Source organism: Zootoca vivipara, chromosome 9, assembly GCF_963506605.1.
Source record: "Zootoca vivipara chromosome 9, rZooViv1.1, whole genome shotgun sequence".
Lineage (NCBI taxonomy): Eukaryota > Metazoa > Chordata > Lepidosauria > Squamata > Lacertidae > Zootoca > Zootoca vivipara.
In genome coordinates this window covers 73,680,636-73,702,906 of record NC_083284.1, presented here as the reverse complement: position 1 = coordinate 73,702,906, position 22,271 = coordinate 73,680,636, and the positions used below count along the sequence as shown (strand labels likewise).

The 22,271-nt window shown below is 43.9% G+C and overlaps 1 protein-coding gene across 6 annotated transcripts in view; it reads right to left on the bottom strand.

Moving 5' to 3' along the window:
• The window catches only part of ABLIM2 (actin binding LIM protein family member 2), an 82,143-nt gene extending 61,580 nt beyond the window's left edge, over positions 1-20,563 (bottom strand). For 2 of the 6 annotated variants that reach the window (XR_009558196.1, XM_035112289.2), the window contains exons 1-2: positions 20,110-20,358; positions 12,122-12,265 (exon numbers count right to left, since the gene is read on the bottom strand). Coding sequence is in view for 1 of the 6 variants with exons in the window: in XM_035112289.2 (XP_034968180.2) it covers positions 12,122-12,265; positions 20,110-20,125 (160 nt within the window). In the remaining 5 variants the exon portion in view is untranslated. Of the gene's footprint in view, positions 1-12,121; positions 12,266-20,109 lie in introns of all 6 variants that reach the window. The other 4 variants (XR_009558197.1, XR_009558198.1, XR_009558199.1 and 1 more) reach the window with 3 other exon arrangements.
• Positions 20,564-22,271: the final 1,708 nt, after the last annotated feature.

The window sequence follows — 22,271 nt, the reverse complement described above, 5'->3', positions numbered from 1 at the left end:
TTTTAGCACATGACATGCTGCTGGAATTTTTTTTTAAGGACTTTTCCTTCTGTGCCTTTTCAGGCAGGTAAAACTGCCAGGAAAATGTTTTATCTTTGCTTCATCTCTCAAGGGAGTGTTCGCTGTGGTGGCACTCCAATTGTGGAATGCCCGCCCAGCTCAGATTCGGCTGGCGCCAACCCTGATGGGTGTAAATACCTATTTATTTACTGAGCCATTTGGTAAGTTGAATGGAGATGTTTTATTGCTCCCACAGCACTGTGATATAATCCGATTTACTACGGCTGTGGTTGGGTTTTTTAAAGATTTTTTTGAATGCATTATATACTTTTACATCGTAGCTCACTCTGAGACTGGTTTTAAACAAAGAGCATATTATAAATCACTGAATAACTCATCCTCTGGCTGGTGTCCTGCAAATGGCACCTCCTCCTTGTGTAATCTGAAGCACCCTTACTTTACGCTATGTTCTTATGCAGGCACTCTCAGATTACACACAGTAGCTTTTAGCAAATTTATTTATAGACTAGCAAGTGGAGTTGATCTGGTATATACGAACTCCTGTTATTAACTCACACATGGCTTAGCGTATTCCTTCTTCTTTCTTTCCGTTAACTATGGAATAGTTCGTTTCCAATCTTAGTATTTTCTCAGTTGGTTCTGATAATAACACTGTCAGCCAACTGGTCTGCACAAGCATGTGGTCTACTCATGTGAGCAGTATAGCCTGAGAGCTATGAGCTCACACAAGATCACAGCTCCTTTCCCTGCAAGAGGGGGATCTTTCCTGCATTTTTGACAGCTCCATTACAGTGTTCAACACAAGTAGTACATGTGCTTTTTACATACTGTATAAGCATTCTCATTGTGGGGGAATACTGTACCCAACATTTCCCCAAACCAGGCAAGACTAATGGCACCTTCAGCAGAGGGTGCAGCAATTTAGACTGGGGAAACAGCACAAGAGAAAAGGGCTAAACATTTCTATTATCAGATTAGCAGCCAAACACCGCTGTGTGGAAGAAAACTGCATTGAAGAAGACCACAGGGCTCCTATGCCATGTGTACATTGAGGCCCAAGGCTGACATTTGGGTTGGCCCAGTGTGAGATACTGCTTCCATTCTCCCAGAACCAATGAGCTAGCAACCACAGTGGCTCTAACTATCCAAAATAAAAAAATTCCTTCAGTAGCACCTTAAAGACCAACTAAGTTTTTTAAATTCACAGATGGACTTCCGGTTGGAACCGCGGAGCGCGAGCTGGCGAAAAAGGGAGCTCTGCAACTCCCGTCTTTTAGCTGGGTAAAGGGGGGGTCTGCGAGGCAAAGCAACCCCCCGAAAAGGGTTGGGGAGGCGATCCCCACCCAATAAGTCGGCGGCTTTCTCACAAGGATCTCCCGGACACCTTCGTAACCAGTAGAAGGAGGGGGAGAGACCTGGAAACTGCGACAGGAAACTTTCCCAGCGCAAGCCGAAACCAGCAGCGCTCATGACGGTAAAAACCCTTTTTAAAAAATAACCCCTATGACTACCCCGGGCGTGAAACAACAATTGAGACCTAAGAAAACAGCGAAGAATCCCCCCCCCCCCCCCGCAAATCGGTTCTGTTTCTGGGTGTGTTTTAAGGGAGAGCGGGGGAGCGGGAAGGAACAGAGTGAAGAAATTCGCGTGTGCAAGTGACGCCGTCAGGGGAGAAACAAAGAGAATTTTTAAAGTGGGGAAGCAAGAAATCACTTTTAATAGGACCTGTCTGGGCTCCGATAATCGTAAACTTCACACAATAAAAGATAGAACCAATGTTGGATGGTGTAAATAAGAACTAAAGGAGACCTCCTGAGAGAAAGAGAGACAGACACCGTGTTTGTTCTGAGGTTGGACTGTTAAGTGTGCAATTGAGAATAACTTTCAATAAATTTTACAAGCTGAAAAGTGTAAAAGAAAATGGCGACGCTACATTAATAACTATGACTAAGCAGGCAGAGAAACAAAGAAGCCAGAAGTGACGTTTGCAGTGCATAGGACTGAGGAAGAGAAAGACTGAAAGGGGGCAAAAAAGTAATTTTAAACTGCTACATGGTGACACCAGGTGGACATTACAGAAAATACAGACAGTTACTGCTTCTCTTTTCTTTAAGAACTGAAACAAGAGTGTTACTGTCTGTAAATTGAAAAACTAAATAGCAACTAAGGTGGTGAAGCGAAAAAGATGGGAGATAGAGAAAGAGCAAAGAGACCAAATACAGCTAGCACCTCCCAGAGACGAACATCCCAAGCTGAACACGAGATGGACCTCAGAGAATTGATCCTAAGCCTAAAGAGTGATATTGGTGAAATAAAGCAGGATCTTACAGAAATGAAGAAGGATATGAATGAGAGACTTATAAGCCTGGAAGATAAAGTTGGCAAAATTGAAGAAAACTTGGAGGCCAACGACAAGGATAAACAGGAAATCAGAGACCAATTAACCAAAATGGAAGAAGCCTCTAGCAAGACAGAAGAAACAATTCAAGAGATGCAAAATAAAAATCAAACCCTCGAAAATTCATTGAAGAATTTCACGAAAGAAAAGAGGGAGGGGAAGAAAGAAACAGAAAATATAAAGAAAGTTTTGGATGAGCAAAAAGCAACTTTAGAAGCATCTCTGGACGCCCTTGCTATGCTTCAGATGAAAATGAGGGAGAAGATATTGAGATTCCGCAATATCCCGGAGGTGGCAAACGAGGACATCGAAAAAAGAATAATAACGGCTCTGGCGAGGTGGTTAGAGATGGAGGAACGGGAAATTGAGGCACGCGTGGATGAAATCTTTAGGATTAACTCCAAAAAAGCTAAGGCCAATAACTGGCCTGGAGACTGCCTGGTGTCTTTTACTACTATGTGGATACGGAACAAGATCTTAAGGACCAAGGGGGAAAAGAAGTTTGTTATGGACAAAACTGAGATAATCATACTGAAGGAGATTCCCCCGAGACTGGTGCACAAGAGAAAAAAATATCATTTCTTAGCTAAAGCATTGAGAACGAAAAGAATTTTTTTTAAATGGGAGTATCCGGAAGGCATGGCCTTCGCCTTTAAAGGGAGATGGAGGAAATTTGACACCCAAGAGGCGGCAGACAGATTTTTCAGGACATACTCCCAAGAATTGGGAGGAGATAAAGCAAAATCAATTACAGAACAGCAAGCCGAGACAAACATTGAAGAAGAGGATGAACACCTGAGTGGAGAGGAGGGGGAAGGGGAGGAGCAGAGGGAGGAGGAAAGAGAGGAGGGAGAAACAGAAGAATGAAAGACAGTTGGTTCGATATGACTAAGTGTAAATATATACATTGGTCATACCAATTCTGACTAAACAGATACAGGAGCAATTTGAGTCTCCTACCTAGATTATTTTTTCTCTTTTTCTTTCATTATATAGTTCTTTTATTATATAGTTCGCTTCCCTCTTTCCACCTCTCAAACCTTTCACCCTTTCACCTATTCACCTATCCCCCTAAAGATCACTGTGTAAGAAATAATTTAGCTTTGTTTTCTTTTGCAACTGCTTAGCATAGTTAATTGAATATTAACCCCTTTGAGTTTTTTTTCCTTCTTTTTTCCTTTCCTTTTTTCCCCCTTTCTTTCCCCCCACCCCCGTTTCTTTTTTCCTTCCCTTCCTATCCCCCCCTTCTTTCCCACCCCCCTATTCCTTTCTTATTGATTCTCCGCCTCTTTCCCCCCCCCTTTTTCTCTCTTTTTAGTTTAGTTTTTTTCCCTTTTCCCCTTTTCCTTTTCCTTTTTCCTTTTAGAAATAAATTTTACAGGAAATTTCAATAAAGTAAATATGAATCTAAAAATTATATCATGGAATTTAAATGGTTTGAATAATAAAAAGAAACGGAACAGGATGGGACATCTACTAAAAAAGCAAAACTTTGATGTAATATGTATTCAAGAAACACATATAAACAAAAAACATGTAAGGGTATTAAAAAATGAGAAATTGGGGAAGGAATTCGTCGCGGCAGATGAAAGAAAAAAAAGAGGGGTGGCGCTTTATATCAAAGAAAAATGGAATCCAGAACTTTTATGGGCAGATGAGGAAGGGAGAATAGTGATAGTCAAAACAATAATCGAAGGTGAGAAATGGGTTTGGGTGGGCCTATACGCCCCTAATGGGAGCAAGATAGCTTTCCTAGAAAAACTGGAAGCTCAGCTAATGAATCAGATTGATGGCAAATATATAATAATGGGAGATATGAACGGGATTATTGATCCAGAATTTGATAAGAACGGGAACAAAGATAGGAAAAGAGTTAAAAAATTACCTAAAAAATTTATTGAATTGACAAGAAATTATAACCTATTGGACGCTTGGAGATATAAGAATCCCATAAAAAAAGAATTTACCCATATATCAGCACGCCATCAGACAGCTAGTAGAATTGATATGATATGGATATCTAAAGAATTAGCATTAAGAGTACAAAAGGCAGAAATCGATCCCAAAATTATATCAGATCACAACCCAGTAACCATGATCCTAAAAGAAGGAAAAAAAGAAGTTAATTGGAGGTTAAACGTATTTATGTTAAAAGATCCAAAAATAATAAAAGAAGCAAACAAGAAATTTAAAGAATTCCTAGAATTGAATAATAACGGTGAGGTGGACTTAGCTACAGTTTGGGATGCGGGGAAGGCGTTTATGCGAGGGTATTTTATCCAGCAGAGCGCAATATTGAGGAAATCAGAGAGGTCAAAAAAAGAAAATCTCTTGCAAGAAATTAAGAGAAAGGAAAAAATATTATATACCAAATATGATAAGCAGATAGAACTTGAACTGAAAATCTTAAGATCAGAATTTGAAAGAATAATTGATCAGGAGTTAGAAAGACAATTACAAATATGGAAATACAGGAATTTTGAATGGGCAAACAAGCCGAATAAATTATTGACCTGGCAAATTAAAAAAAGGAGAAATGAAAGAATAATAAATAGGATCAAATCAGGCGATAAATTCTTTGATAAATCAGAAGAGATCATGAAAATATTTCAGAATTTTTTTGAAACATTATATAAAAAAGAAGAGATAAATGATCAAGAAATAGATGAGTTCTTCAAAAAATATCAGTTGCCGCAAATCCCATTGGAAAAAATAAGATCTTTGAATAGAGAAATAACACCCCTCGAAATAGGAGAGTCAATAAAATCTATGAAAAAAGGTAAAGCTCCGGGACCGGACGGTTTCCCAATAGAATACTATAAAACCTTCCAAGAAATTTTGTTAGCCCCATTCAAGGATCTAACGAATAATATATTGACAAAAGGAATTACCCCCAAAACTTGGGGAGAAGCTCAAATTATACTAATACCAAAATCAAAAACAGAGGTAGATTTGCCAGACAAGTATAGACCAATCTCACTATTAAATAGTGATTATAAAATCTTTACCAAAATCATTGCTAATAGACTGAATACTATATTGGAAGACCTAATACACAAAGACCAGGCCGGTTTTGTAAAAGGAAGATTTGCTAAAGATAACATTAGAAATATAGTGAATATCTTGGAATGCCTCGAGAATAGGAGAGATAAAGGTGCAGCCCTCCTGGCCATTGATGCGGAGAAGGCATTTGATAGAGTCTCCTGGAGGTTTATGATAAAAACAATTGAAAAACTAAAAATGGGAGAACATTTAGAAAGTGCAATAAAAGCTATATACAAGAAGCAGGAAGCCACCATTTTAATAAATGGAAGATCAACTAAAAAAATAAATATAGAGAGAGGCACCAGACAAGGTTGCCCTCTGTCGCCTATTCTCTTCATATTAACATTGGAAATTTTATTTAAAAATTTAAGAGAGGAAGAAAATATTAGAGGAATAGTAATTGGGGAAAAAAAGTTTAAAGTAAAGGCTTTCGCAGATGACATTATAATAACTACAGAAGACCCAATTCAAAGCATTCCTGCAGCTTTAGAAAAAATTAAAGAATATGGGAAGCTAGCAGGCTTGAAAATAAATTACGAGAAAACCAAGATGTTGGTGAAAAATTTGGAAAACAAAGAGATGCAGGAGCTTCGTGAAAAAACAGGCCTAAAAATTGATAAACGATTAAAATATCTAGGCATTCATACAACAATCAAAGGGATAGACCTGGTGCAAGAAAATTATAAAGAAATTTGGAAAAAGATAAAGAAAAATTTTGAAATATGGAGTAAACTTAAATTATCAATTATGGGGCGAATTTCATTGATAAAAATGTGTGTGATTTCAAAAATGAATTTCCTTTTTCAAAACCTCCCAATCTTAGGAAGAGAAAAAATTTTCAGAGAATGGAGAAAAGATTTGGTAAGATTTATTTGGAATGGGAAAAGGCCGAGGGTTAACTATACAATTATGATTGATCATAGAAACAGGGGAGGCTTCGGCCTACCAGATCTTGAAACCTATCACGACGCTGCAGCCATCACTTGGATTAAAGAATGGATAGAGCTTAAGAAATCGGACCTCCTGGACCTGGAAGGCCAAGGGCTGCCATTTGGATGGCATTTTTATTTAATGAAAGATAAGATAAGTAACAGGAATATCTTTATGTTCAATTTAATTAGAAAATCCCTATACTCAGTATGGCAAAAGTACAAAAGATATTTCGAACCTAAGACCCCTTGGTGGGTCTCACCATTAGAATTAGTCGCAGTCAGAAGAACAAATATGGAAAATACCTGGCCCACTTATAAAGAAATTTTGGAAGAAAGAGAAGGAATATTGAAGTTGAAAGATTATTCGGAAATAAAAAACTATCTGACCTCATGGTTACAATACTTTCAAATAAATCAAAGATTACAATTAGATAAAAAAATAGGATTCGAACCTAAAACATCAAAATTGGAAGAGATTCTATTGGTCAACCAAGATAAACATATTAAAAATTTGTACCAAATTATGTTACAATGGAAGACAGAAAAGGAGATGACTAAAGATTACATGATAAAGTGGGGCCAAGATTTGGGAAAACCAATCCCAATACAAAAATGGGAAAATCTCTGGAAACGCGACTTAAATTTTACACCAAATTATGATTTGAAAGAAAACATTCTAAAAATGCTAAACAGATGGCACCTGACGCCACTAAAACTATCAAAAATTTATCCGGGGGTCAGTAATCTATGCTGGAGGTGTAAAAAGGAAATTGGCTCATATATCCATATATGGTGGAATTGCAACATAATTAAGGGATTTTGGGAAATGTTATACAAAGAATTAAAAAAAATACTGAAATATCCCATCAAGAAAAATCCGGAAATGTTCCTCTTGGGAATGCTACCGGAGGATGTTAAATCTGAAGATAGGTGTATAATAAGTTATGCAGTAGCAGCCGCTAGGCTTCTAGTTGCAAAAAATTGGAAAACCTCGGCAATTCCCAGCAGAGAGGACTGGCAAATCAAGGTATTACAATATTGTAGATTAGCGATAAGATATGAAGAACTCAAGGGAACGGATTCAGAGGCAATCATAAAAATATGGAAACCATTTACCAATTATATAAAAGATAAAGTGGAGAACCCAAACCTGATCTCAGATCTTTAAAGGGTTCTATCATAGGTATAAACATAACTGTAAATTGTAAAGGGTTTATATTTATATGTTATTGATAATTTCGTGTAACATGATTGGTAGTGTGTAATATCCTATATGGTTTTTCAGGGAGGAGCCCGGTACAGGTTGGGAAGTCATGAGGGAGGAGGGCCAGGGAGGGGGGGGAGTCGGGAGGGGTGGGGAGGGGAAAAGAATAACCACACGACAACATATTGTTGATGTACATTGTTTTTTTTTAATTGTTTGTATACTTTTGAAACCAATAAAGCTTTAAAAAAATTAAAAAAAAAAAAGACCAACTAAGTTTTTATTTTGGTATGAGCTTTCGTGTGCATGCACACGAAAGCTCATACCAAAATAAAAACTTAGTTGGTCTTTAAGGTGCTACTGAAGGAATTTTTTTTATTTTGCTTCGACTTAGACCAACACGGCTACCTACCTGTAACTCTAACTATCCAGTTACAGAGGCCTTTGAGATTGCTTTCTTTTTTCATTCTTTCCATCGCCACCCAGTGACTGTTTTAGGGGGTTGGAGGTGTCCTTTTAATAAAAAAAAGACCCTGGCATATACCAGCAATAAAGAATATCAAAACTAATTGAAAAATATTCCTTTGGGTGATTCAGGCAAGGAGAATTCATTCAGGCACATGAAGAGATGAGTGAAATTAGGAAATTCACTCTATCATATCCCTGTCATGGAAGAGATGACAGAGTATCTATTTTTCTCTAAGAGAAGGCCTGGTCAGCCTGGATTCAGTGTGTACAGCAGTAAGCATGATGTACCATTCAAAGCTATGATTGTTGTGAGCAAAATGCCAAACCAAATCCCTGAGACACCAACGTGCCTGACTTGCAATCTCTGTTAATCACCATTTACTTCTTCCTCTCAATTACTATCTATTATAATAACCTACTATAAAATTATGGTGCTGGAGGAGACTCTTGAGAGTCCCATGGACTGCAAGAAGATCAAACCTATCCATTCTGAAGGAAATCAGCCCTGAGTGCTCCCTGGAAGGACAGATCGTGAAGCTGAGGCTCCAATACTTTGGCCACCTCATGAGAAGAGAAGAATCCTTGGAAAAGACCCTGATGTTGGGAAAGATTGAGGGCACAAGGAGAAGGGGATGACAGAGGACGAGATGGTTGAACAGTGTTCTCAACGCTACCAACATGAGTTTGACCAAACTGCGGGAGGCAGTGCAATGGTCCATGGGGTCACGAAGAGTCGGACACGACTAAACAACAACAACTATAAAAACTCAATAATAAGAATTGATTGCAGATTGCCATCAGGCTTCACATCAACATTCTCTTGTTTGCCATGAGATGACTATTAGTTGTCTAGAAGCATAAGGAATATGAAAACTGTACTCCCCTGCTAGCTCCTGAAATAATCAATGTGTATTGTATGAGAAGAAACACATCAACAAATTTGAAGCTGAGAAAAACAAAGCAAAAAAGTTTGCAAAAGTTTGAAGTCACCTTGCTGCTGCACAAATTGCACCTGGTTTTGGTAGCTAACCATTATAGCGTAGCAGCAGTGAAGTCCAATACTACCACAAAAAACTCAAGAACAGCTGCTGACCTATGGAACATGTGAGTCTGATTGTACACAATAGGATGTTCTTCTGAATAAACATGCATAGGATTGCAATGTTAGGGAAGAAGGGGGGGGGGAATACAGAGCTACCATCTCTTGCAATTACTTGGCAGTGGTGAAAGCACTCTGTATGTGCTCTGTAGAAAGGAATGATTTAAAAATCATGATCTGGGCAAATAATTGTTTACACTAGTGTTTTTCCCCATTTAGTACTTCTCATGACTATGATCATCTAAACAACTCATATAAAATGTTATAAAATGTTGCTTGGAGCAAATGTGGGGAGACCTGTGATAGGTTCACCTGCCCATTATCAAAACCACACCTCTTTAAAAAGATGGAAGGGTAGACCTAGTGGCATCAAGACCCGTGGAGTGACTCTATTCTTCAGTCCTTCAAAAAGAAAAGAAAAAACCCCAAACGTTGGGCTTTCTGTGGGAAGAACGAAACAGCACTGGGAAAATGCAGAAGGATTACAATGTCTATCCCCATGAAACAAGAGGGAATGGTGTATGGTGATTCCATGCTAAATATCTTGAACAAAATAAAATGAGATATGGCTTAATGCTCAAAGCCTGATTTCTCATACAGCAATGCTGCAGAAAGTTCACATCATCCCTCTTTCCTAATTCATGAACAGGTGGGAGAGAGAAAATAATGTCCACCTTCACTCAGCAGATCACCAGCAACTCTGAACTGCTCAGGTTTTGCAGCCACCTGAACTAGACAACCCAACCATTCAACAAGGAAAATTTTGCCGCTTCCAAAGCTTGTTACTGCACTCCAACTTTGGTTGGGGGGTGGTGGTTCTACCCCCAAATTGGGCTGTGGGGAGCGTAGGAATGCCAGGGTGGGGAGAGAGAATAACAACAAGCACTGAGTGGATAAATTCCTGCCAGCCCTCATTCACCTTCATCTTCAGTTTATGTAAAGGTGCCCGTTTCCTGGAAATGAAGAGAGTATTCACTAGTGGTCTCTCCAATGGCGGCTTTGTTTTGCAGGCAGCAGGAGTGAGAGAAGGGTGCAAATCCATGTGACTTGGCACCCACGTCACATGGAGGATGATGAAAGACAAGAGCATGCAAGTACGTAACAGTGTCTGGCCCTCCTTGCCCCATCTTACAGAAGAGAAGCTGTCTGTCCCCCCCTTCCTTTCAATGGAGGAGAGGAGAATGGCTTCTTTCCCTCACTTGGAGTTTTGGTACGACAACGCCAATAAGGGAGATTTTTGTGCTGGTTGTGGGCAACAGAAGCAGGGGTGTGGCGTTCACTACTGGCAAGAAATATGGGCACCACAGTAAAATGGGGGAGTATCTTAATGGCAACTGTTGGCATGAATTAAATTCTTTCCCTCTCCTCAGCTGCCACAGTCTCAACAGAACATTACACCTAACAGAGCAACAGTATAGATTTTAAAACATTACTAAGTACCAGAGACATTTTTTAAAAAACAAACTACCTAGTTGGATTAGAATTAGCATATTTCTCATTCCACAGGAAAATACAAATTGAGCCTGCATACAAATTCCATGGAGACCAAGAGTATTACAAGTTAAGACAGAAGCCTGTGACCCTCCACATAAACTCCCATCAATCCTGACCATTGGGCAAAGCTGGCCGGAGCAGACAGGAATTGAAATTCCAGCAATATCTGGAGCCCCCTAAGTTGCCCATCCCTGCTGTTATTATCATGCACCAACTGTGATTTGTCCTTGCTGGAGGAGACTCTTGAGAGTCCCATGGACTGCAAGAAGATCAAACCTATCCATTCTGAAGGGAATCAGCCCTGAGTGCTCACTGGAAGGACAGATCCTGAAGCTGAGGCTCCAATACTTTGGCCACCTCATGAGAAGAGAAGATGCCCTGGAAAAGACCCTGATGTTGGGAAAGATGGAGGGCACTAGGAGAAGGGGATGACAGAGGACGAGATGGTTGGACAGTGTTCTCGAAGCTACGAACATGAGTTTGACCAAACTGCGGGAGGCAGTGCAAGACAGGAGTGCCTGGCGTGCTCTGGTCCATGGGGTCACGAAGAGTCGGACACGACTAAACGACTCAACAACAACATATGTAAGACCAACTCCCACTCGTACCATGTTGGGCGCAGGGGATAGCAGTAAGATCATTCCAACCTGGAAGATGTGATGCCTACTGCTGCTGGCTACTGGATCAAAGGGTTATGAGGGAATGTGCCAATGATGAGAAGAGGGCCTACGTGGCGATATTCAGGAGCTGAAAACCTCTGTCTGGGAGGGACACCGGCCATGGAACTGCACGGGAAAATGGCTGTTTGTTACAAGAAATAAGCTGGACCATGTATCAAGACAAAGCTGGGGCTGTAAGTGAATCAAGGTCTTGACATTCCATTCCATTGCTGGAACCCATAAGCTGTGACCCAGCCATCAATCAGGCAGAAGTACTACTCTGCAGGGGCATGGAGGTTAGACAGGGGGGAGCACAAATAAGGAAAAGGTTAAAGATTTATCTTAGAGGACCACTTTCCTACTCTTCAAAGCTTGAGATGTTAATTAGATTTTTTTTTACAAAAGTGGTAGACCTTAATCATAGATCTTCTCAATCTGCTCCACTTCTTTTATCTTCTGGATTTGTCCAGTATGCTGCTTGTTGTCATCGTTGTAAATAAAACAAAATTAAGTGCCAGTTCTCTAATCTTGCTAAAAGTGCCATGGGTGCCACCACAAAATGGCTGCCATGGACAACAACAAAAAGATGTGCTAGTATTGCATACTGATGTTTCCCATCACAGAAAAAGCACTGCATTTTGCCTAATATCTGAAAGTGCCTTTTTAGACAGGCAAAGTTCTTCTAGGATTACAACATACCAGAAGAAAACGGCATGTGCATTTCTCTGCCTATCTCAATGGCTTTTAAACCTAAGTTTCCATGCCCATACATAGCAGACAATATGAAAAGTGAATTCCTACCTTTGCAAACAAAACATTTAATATGGAAATACTTCTTTTGCACTCTTAGCACCTCTCCTTTGCATGGATTCCCACAATTATTGCAGAGGATTGCAGCACCAGAAGGCTTTTCCAAGTGGCTGTGCACAGCCTGGGGTTGAGAAGCTGCAAGAAAGAAAGGTTATGCCTGTTATTCCCGTTAGGACAATGCAAACTTTAACAAGCATGCCCCAATGCAATAGTGGTGTGATGTCATTGCGGCAATGCTACATGCTCCAAGATTAAACGTCAGTACATACAATCAAGTACAATACCAGAGAAATTAATGACTACAGTGCAAGTATTTAGGAAGAAAATAACAAAGTTAAATTTTAAACCATTGGGTGCGACTTCAGTGCTTTTATAGCAAAATCAGAAGACCCCCCAAAACATAGCAGTATTGTCTGTATTTACGGCACATGGGATCAACAATCTTCAGAGTAAAGATCCATTTGATGTGTAGGTACAATGAATAGTTATTTATTAGACATGTGTGTAGCAACAGATAATATTCTCATGTTTATTCTACTTTTAAATTTATCTTTATCTTTAAATTTATTAATATCTGTATTTATGATTAATGTAAGTATTATGGAAAGTGGTTCTGGATTTTTTTCTAGCTGTTTGTAATTATATATACATATCTTGTTTTATTTAAGGAATTTTCTTTTGAAAGTGAGAAGGAAAGACATTACCCTGACCTATTCTTTTCTAAAAGAGGATTATCAGAACTGCAGGCCACATTCAGACAATTTCCTAAACTATTTTTCATTATTAAATGATATTAAGGGAGTACTTCTGACCTTAATTGAAGTCTGTCCTATATTATTCATTTAGAAGTGATTATGTATGATAGTACTTGGTTGATTTCACCACCTTTATGAACACAAACTGAGCATGGATGATGCCAGGGGAGGCAAGTGCTCCCCACCCCCACCCCACCCCGGAAGGAGCTTGCTCCCAACTTACCCCTTCATTTGCTGGTCTCCTGTCATTAACACATACTGTTATTTTCCTTTCAGAGATCTTAATATGTGGCACACAACTCCCCTACCTAGAAATATGCTCTGGCACTTCTGCGCCCCACCCCTCCAAAAGAATTCTGATGCCGCCACTGAAACAGAGCTGTGCTGTGCTTCTTATCATCATGCCTTCCTATTGCGTTGCAAGCCAAAAGGAGGCTTATGGTTTTGATGGACAGGACTTTGTTTGCAAGTATTCCTAGCTCTTTCCACCAATGCCAGCATGTGCAGCGTGTCAATGGGAAAGATGTCATGAGTGGGTCTCCCCATCTGCCTAAGATGACTGGCTCCTTTTGTGTCTGGTTGGCTGACCAGGGACCATTATGGCTGAACTTTGGGGATATGCTGGAGGGTGAAACTTCCCTTCTGGTTTATGTTTGAAGGAAAGCAAATAGTATAAATGTGGCTGCGCAGTAAATCAGTCATTTGATATAACCATGGGATAAGAATATTGGATCAACCCACACTAGCTACTAGGGCCAAGAATATCACCCAGAGTGTTCTTCACATTGGGGATGTGTCCTGCATGTTGGTCCCCTGGAAGACCCCTGGAATTGCTGCAGTTTGGCCCAGTGAACAATATGCAAAGATTCCATGCTTTTTGAAAACCTTTTTCACATCAAAACTCAAGGTAAAAAAAGCTCCTGAACATTCCAAGCAGTGAGAAAACAAAACAGGCAGAATGAAAAATAAATGGAGTGGCATCACCCCTGTCTTCAGGAGAAGTGAACACTGGCTGAACCTGAAACCAGAATGCTGTATATCCATAGAATCATAGAGTTGGAAGAGACCACAAGGGCCATCCAGTCCAACCCCCTGCCAAGCAGGAAACATGACACATGGCTGTCAAGCCTCTGCTTAAAGACCTCCAAAGAAGGAGAGTCCACCACACTCGTTGGCAGCAAATTCCACTGCCGAACAGCTCTTACTGTCCAGGGAGAGGAGCTGTGTTGGAGGACAGGCAGGCTGAGGGAGAAGGGATCCCAGGAGGCAGGATGCTGAGAGGCAAGGAACCCATATATGGGGGGGGGGAGTCTGCAGCAGTGAAGTTAGAGAGAGGAACTTGCAAGAAGAACAGGTGGGAAAGAAAGACCTGAGAAAGACGTATGTGGCAAAGATTCAGGTAGGTAGCCGTGTTGGTCTGACGCAGTCAAAATATATTAAAAAAATTAAAAAAATTGTCCAGTAGCAGCTTAGAGACCAACTAAGTTTGTTCTTGGTATAAGATTTGGTGTGCATGCACACTTCTTCAGATACATCAAAGTGGCCAAGTGAGGAAAGGCAGGCCCAATTCTTGCAAGGCCTACACGAAGTAAATGTCAGTGGTAGGAAGGAAGGGAAAGGATTTGGGGCAGGGGGGGGGGAGAGAAAAGCAGTGCTGGCCAGTGGCTAAGATCAAGGGTGACCAAAGGGAGCAGAGCAGCTAGGAAGAAAACGGAGGCTTAAAAATAAGCAATGGTTGGCAGAGAGGCCCAGGAAAAGCGTATGGAAAGTGCATGCAGGGCCATGACGGCCATTCTTCTCACCATCGGCCAGCCTGTGGGCCTGTAAAAGCTTAGCGACAGGCAGGGATGCAACAGGTGCAGCTTTCTCTACCGCTGCAGCTGCCACATTGCCCCATGTAATGCAGCGTATGAAAGCATAAGAGCCCAGACAGAGGCAAACCTATAGGTGCCGAGGGGCAAGGGGCTGAAAAGGGGTGCTTTTCATATAAAACAGAGTCCAAAGCATGCCTGCCTCTCCTGCCTTATCTCACCACAAGGGGATGCGTCTGGCAGCTCCCCTCACCCCACCACATCCTGGCTCTGATATAAAACACATGGAAACTGTAAATTTAAGCATGCATGTTACATAGCTGCCAAGTCTCCCGTTTTTCGCGGGAAACCCCCGGATTTTAATCCGTTTCCCGCTGTTATCCCGAATAGAAAAAAATCCCGGAAATCCCCCGGATTTCCTACCTGCCAGGGAGGCTCCATTTTGGGTGCCACTCTGCCCATGCCTGGGCACCGGAAATCGGGCAGAGCGGCGCCGGAGGTTGCTTCTACGCGTGTCCAGACATGCGTAGAAGCGACTTCCGGTGCCGCGCCGCTGCTGATCCCGCATTTTTCAGCGGGAGACTTGGCAGCTATGATGTTAGCATCCTTCTGCTATCTCAATCCTCCATGCATGCAGGGCCGTCTCAAGCAGGTCGGGCACCCTGGCGCTGAGATCGCTCCGGTGCCCCCGCCCTCGCAGCGCACAGCGTGGCTTCACCGTGCAGCGCCCCCCCCTGCCGCCCCGCGCCACTGGGACTACACCTAGAGCCGGGCCTGCATGCATGCACACATTTCCCCTTGGTCTTTCTGCCGTCTCCCAGAGGGGAAACACTGGAGCTTTCAGGTGTCATGTAAACATGCAGGCGTTCTCTGTTCATCTCCACACACTCAGACAGACAGACATACACCTGTGTTCTCTCTTTTCCCTCACGCAAACCCTCTCTCCCTCTGCAGACAGGCTGTTGTTGTAGGGTGGCGGCTGGCAGGTTAAGACAGCTTTAGAGCTGTCACCATCCCATACTATTAGGGTAGGACAAGGGTTCCTGTGTGTCTCTGTGACTAATACTGGAGCTTAGTTGAAAGAGAACTAAACAGCCTGTGGTCCAGCACTGCAAACAGCAAACACAGCATAGAATTAGTTTTCTGCCTTCTACCTCAGTGCATGCCTAAGGGCAATAAGGAATGGCAAGTATCTTGTACAGCACAGCTCCCTGCTGTAGAACAAGTACTGTAGTTAAGAAAAAAGACACCCTAACTTTGCAGTGTTCTTCATTTCCTGAATGAATTTGTAAGTCCCTTTAAGCCTTCACTTAAACAAAAAAAAATTTAAAAGATTTTTCTTCTCTCTCTTTTTAAACTGAATCACATGAGCTCTCTCAGGGAAGGTAGTAAAATTTAACTTTGCTGTAACTACCGTTGTTCATCAGCAGCTCTAGCAATTCAGCAAGGGAGTGCAGATTCACACGTTCATATTCAGCCATTTAGTGTCCTGACTGGATTTGGATGAAAAGCCAGTCTAAATTATGCCACTTGAAAGAAAATCCACCAGAGGATAAGAGCCAAGGGACATAACTGGCACCTAGGAGACTTCAGCAGAGGTACCAAGCAAGCCCTCTTGGGGAGGGAATTCCACAAAGAAAGTGCTGGAATGTAGAGGATCCTCACTCTCCTTGTAACATTATCTCACCTCAGATGCCGAGGGGGGCATTTTTCTGCCTGCTATAGCAATTGCAATGTGCTCTGCTAGATGCTGTCTGGTTTTTAATTGTATTTTTACCTGAATGAAGCTTGCAAGCCACTTTACCACGGACCACAGCAATAAATCTTTGAAGTAGAGGATAAACACTTAAGACATCAAGATCTCTTTGAGCAATCTGGACCCAATCACTATAGATCTGAACTCTTACACTCTATCCATCCCCCCCCCCCCGAAATATCTATTAAATGGTTGAGAAAAATATGTTTTCCCCTTGAAGTGCAAATTACTCCCTTTGCCCTCCTGGTTCCCTTTTTTGTTGGTTTAGATTAGGCCTGGGCGATGTATTGATACACCACCCAGGACCGCTATGAGGGGCAAACCAAGGTGGCGGCTTCACCCAGCGGCTTCCCTTTGCTACCAGCTCCACTTTCAATATCGGGCTGCTGGAAGCAGAGGGACAACAGCAGCGGTTTCACCTGTGATATACTGCTGTGTGAAGCCACTCCCACTCTCCAGCTGAGCAAGCCCCAATGCCTCGTGCAGCATGAAAGCTATGCAGGATTACATCTAACGCCCAAATTTTGGCACGTTCATTTCCAGTATTTACTATTTATAAATGGATTTCAAATCTAAGTACTGTTTGTATAACACAAATAGCAAACTCTTGAGAGCCAAACGGTAAAAGATAGGAGAAGAGCATACAAATGACCTAGAAAATAGTTCCACATTTTATTAAACATTTCCAATTTCAAAAATACAGGCTGTTCTCTGTTTAAGAGAATTCATACATCCACAAACACTTGGTCGGTGATGCAAAGTTATGCTCTTGGCCAGGCATCCCCAAACTTCGGCCCTCCAGATGTTTTGGACGACAATTCCCATCTTCCCCGACCACTGGTCCTGTTAGCTAGGAATCATGGGAGTTGTAGGCTAAAACATCTGGAGGGCCACAGTTTGGGGATGCCTGCTCTTGGCCAATAGGAAACTCCTAGATAAACATAGGTAACTTCTGTTCCTGCTAATGCAGATGTCAAATGTGGCTGGTTGCATTGGGAGACGCTACACCCCTTGATGTATAAATTTCTACCTTCTCTTATTTTACTGCCCTTATTTTACTGCTATATTATAAACCAGATATAGATAATTGTGGCATTCCAGTTCAAAACCAGCACCTAAAGTCTGCCAGCTGGATCCTAAGTGTGTTTCCTTAGAAGTGAAAAAACAGTGAAATGTGGCATTTGTTAAATAAACCATGAAGCTACTGAACTGTGTTGGTGCTATCACTGCTATCAGCACCTAATTTTAAGTAGTCAGCACTGCTCTTGGCACATGAGGATCTTTTAGGGATGCTGAATCTTCTGCAATCAGCAAGAAAGAAGTGAATGCTCCACACATGGCATGCAACATAAACACTTCTTTCCCCACTATGCTCCTCAATGCCCACTCCCACTGCAAATGAAGAGTGAAAGGTGCATTGTGGGCTAACACATTTGAACACTCACTATTTGCTTTTTGTTAGCCTGCATGCACTTTAACAAAAAAATAAAACAGAAAATTAAATAAACTTAAGAAATAGCAAGGAGGAACGATGCTATGGAAGCAAGATACAAGCAGATTAGTCATGGAAGCTAGGAGGGTAAGAGTTGGATTTAGCCCTCTATCATATTTTTGTCCCACCTTTCCTCCATAAACTGGGCAGAAGTTGTCCAGTAAACTCAGTGACAAGGATCTGAGCCTACGTCTCCCTTGTCCAAGTCCAACATTCTACCCGCTAGACTATACTTCTTCTCCCAAGTATCTGATCTGCATAATTTAAAGCTTTTTGAAATGGCACCATGGGTGCAGATCAGGAAATTGCAGCGATACAACCAGGAAAGGCACGCAAAACAATTCAGAAAGGTGGGATTTTGCCACCTGCTTCACTTCTCTGCCAGGTGAAGCAACGGCAAGTTCACACAAGCAGAGGGCGTAGCGTGGGAGAGGCAAGGGGGACCCATGGCCCTAAGCGCACATTTTTGAGGGGGCGCAATCAGGTGCCCCCCCACGACAACCAAGCAGCCCTGGCAGCTGAGACGCGGCGGCAGGTGGGTTGGTCTAGTGCAGGCATCCCCAAACTTGGCCCTCCAGATGTTTTGGACTACAATTCGCATCTTCTCCGACCACTGGTCCTGTTAGCTAGGGATCATGGGAGTTGTAGCCCAAAACATTTGGAGGGCCGCAGTTTGGGGGTGCCTGGTCTAGTGGGTGGAGGCAGAGGGCTCTGTTCACCATTTGTGCACCCCACTGGCATGTGCCCCCACCCCGGCCATGCACAAAACCTGGGTGCTGTCAACCCACACAATGCCATTGTACACAAGGCTGACCTTCAAAGCTGTAAATGGCCTTGGCCCTGTACTGTATACCTGAAGGAGCATCTCCACCCCCATCGTTCAACCCTGATACTGAGCTCCACCTCTAAGGGCCTTCTGGCAGTTCCCTCACTGCAAGAAATGAGGTCAAAAAGAACCAGGCAGAGGGCCTTCTCGGTAGTGGCACCCATACTGTGGAACACCCTCCCATTAAGTTGATAAACATATTACTTTCCATAGACATCTGAAGGCAGTCCTTCATAGGGAAGTTTTTACTGTCTGATGTTTCACTGTGGTTTTATAATTTGTTGGAAGTCAGAGTGTCTGTGGCAACCCAGTCAGATGGGTGACATGTAAATAATTTATTATTATTTTAAAAAAACTGGACTCAAAGCCAGGGGCGGGGGAATCACCAAAAATGGGAGGACACAAAATGCCATGTTTTATCAGCAATGTCATTTGTAAGAATTTGAGTGAACACATGACCTCAATTCCAGAGATATGGACCAGGGTGGAAGCAGTTAAGAGTGCATTACTCCTTTTTGTGGCGGCCCCAGATAGCAGCCTCAATCATCTTCGCCAGCACTGCATTCCGCCGCTCACTCTAGCTAGCAGATACAGTCATTTCCATTAAAATCTACCGTATAACCCGCTTTTCCTCAAAGAGGCACCCCAACGCAGCAACCCAAATGCAGCAGAAATGTTGAAAGCTACGAAGAAACAGCCGCATGAGAGCAGAGCAGACCAGGAGCAGCCGCCCGCCCCTGTCCTCCTCCACGTTCCCAACGCGACACGAGCGGCTCGTTCTGCAGCAAAGCGACCGCGGCGGCCCCTCCCTGAAGCGGAGGAGCCTCGGAGGGGCTGGTCGGGAGGGGCGAGACGGAAAGCCGCGAAGCCGAGCGAAGGCGCCCGGCCCCGAAATGCGCCAAGCGGGCGCGCCGAGCCTGACCCACATAGCCGCGGCTGCAGCCCCGGAGCGACCCGAGGCAGCCCCTGCCCGCCGCCCCGCCTCGCTCGCCCCACCGCAGCCTCGTCTGTGCCCGCGGAGGATGCTCCGCCGCCTCGCTCCCGAAGCGCCCTGGCGCACCCTGGAGCGAAGCCAGGGCGGCCGCAGGTTCCCCCGGGGAGGCGGGAGAGAAGAGCGGCTCCCACGGTGCCGCCGCTGCACCTCCAGCCCGCCCGCCCGCCTGCCGAGGAGCCGCCGCCGCCGCATTATAACGTGACTCCAGCGCCGTGGCGATGGCGGGCGAGCGCCAGGGCGCTTTCCTCCCGTGGCCAAGGCAACCTGCCCGGCAGGCGGGGGACGTGCCCCCCTCTCCGACGGCCCCCGCTCCAGACCCCTCCGCAGTCCCCGGCGCTTGCCTACCTGTGCCGGTGCTCATGGTGCGCCTGTTCCCCGCTCCGGGGCGCCGCCGCAGCCGCCGGCCTGGGCTCGCTGTCGGGCTGGCGACGCTGGCATCCCCCGGGCAGGCACCTGTTGCGCGGCTCGGGAGGTTCCGGCCGAGGCTCTCTCTCCTGCGGCGACGAGGCGCCGGCCTCCTGCGTCCTTCGCCGCCTCCTCCTCCTCCCACGGGCTCGGCAGGCCAGGCGGGGCGCTCCGGCGCTTGAAGGCGGGGCGTGCGGGGCGGGGTGGAGGCTACCGGGACGGGCTCTCGCCCCCCCCCCCCGCTTTGCCGCGGATGCCGCTGCCGCCGCCCTCCGGAGCTACAGCCCACAGGGGCCGGAGGAGGGAAGCGTCCGGGGTTGCTGCGACGTGTTGCCGGGGAAAGCTGCAGTCGTCGATCCGGCGCCGGCGCCCACTTCTGGCCGCGTTGAGAAGACCTTTCAACGCCGCAAAATGTTACAGCCAAATAATTCCTGAAGCTTCATTTGTGGTGCCCCCGCCACACATTCATTACTCATGTGTAGGAGCGCTGGGCAGTTTCCTTGGGCAAGGCGCTCTTTCCTGGAGGTGTGGACTTTTGCTTGCGAAGCCCAGTTCCTTATGCATTCGTACATAGAATCATAGCATTGTAGGGACCCCTAAGGCTCATCTAGCCAACCCCCTACAATGCAGGAATCTCGACTAAAGTATCCATGATAGATGGCCATCCAACTTCAGCTTAAAAAATGCCCAGGAAGAAGAGCCTACCATTTATATGGGCAATTACTGAAATGTGGCGGGTCTTTGCCAAAAAGGAAGCACTAGGCCAGATATAATGCCATTGTGGGGGGAAGTCTGTCCACTGGCTTTATCTGGGATGACCCAAAGCTTAGTTGACCTGGGGTAACTGATAAACATGTTTGCCTGTAGATCAGAGCTTTCTAAACTTATCATGTTGACAACACACTTTTTAGACATGCATCATTTCGTGACACATCAATTCAGTTTTACTGGCAAACCACTTTCCAGGACCCTGAGGAGATAGGGAGCGTTCGCACGACACACGTGCGACACACGCATGTTGTTTTGGGCATGCAAGGGGATATAATGGCAACTGCTCACCAATACGTTCAGTCCAATATGCTTTGCTACCTGAGCTGGAACAGTGGATATTCCATCCCTATGTCGAAGTACACATTACTCACTCATGGCTGGTCAATTCATTTTGGTACCTGAGGCAGAAAATCCCACATGTACCTCTTGCTCCCTGGCAGAAAAAATTAAACAGCAATGCGTTAAATAACTAACAATTTGCCGCTCTTTCGTGGCAACTAAAATCTGCAGAATGAGGCAGACTGCAAACAAAAAAGTTCACAAAACCAAGTCTCTGGCTGGATCTAGATACATTAAAGAAGCGTTTCAGTTAAATGCATTGCAAAGTTTGTATGAATAATCGGGTCAGCAAAAATGGAACTCCACAGCGCCATCTGGCTTCACAGTGTTAGAATGCATAAACAACACAGATAAAGCACTTTTAGCTGAGTCCTTTGTCCCTCATATCCAGGCTTCCTCAAACTCGGCCCTCCAGGTGTTTTTGGCCTACAACTCCCATGACCCCTAGCTAGCAGGACCAGTGGTCAGGTATGATGGGAATTGTAGTCTCAAAACATCTGGAGGGCTGAGTTTGAGGAAGCCTGTTCATATCCCTCACATAGTAATTGCATAGCCCCATCCTGGCTTCTTTTGGTTATACTTAAGCATGACAGTAGGGAACAGAGTGGAGCAGAATGCTGGGAATATTACAGTGGTACCTTGGGTTAGGAACTGAAGGTCCGTTCTTAACCTAAAATGGTTCTTAACCTGAAGCACCACTTTAGCTAATGGGGCCTCCTGTTGCCGCCAGAGCACGATTTCTGTTCTCATCCTGAAGCAAAGTTCTTAACCTGAGGTACTATTTCTGGATTAGCAGAGTCTGTAACCTGAAGCGTCTGTAACCCGAGGTACCACTGTACCTATTTCACATCTTGATGACAGTACCTGTTGTGGTGGACAATGGCTTGTCCACAATTGAGCACTATTTAGTTGTTAATCCACCTTTCCCTCAAATATGATCAGCGTTGTCCACTACCTCACGTCACATACTGTATTTGAATATTTGAACCTTT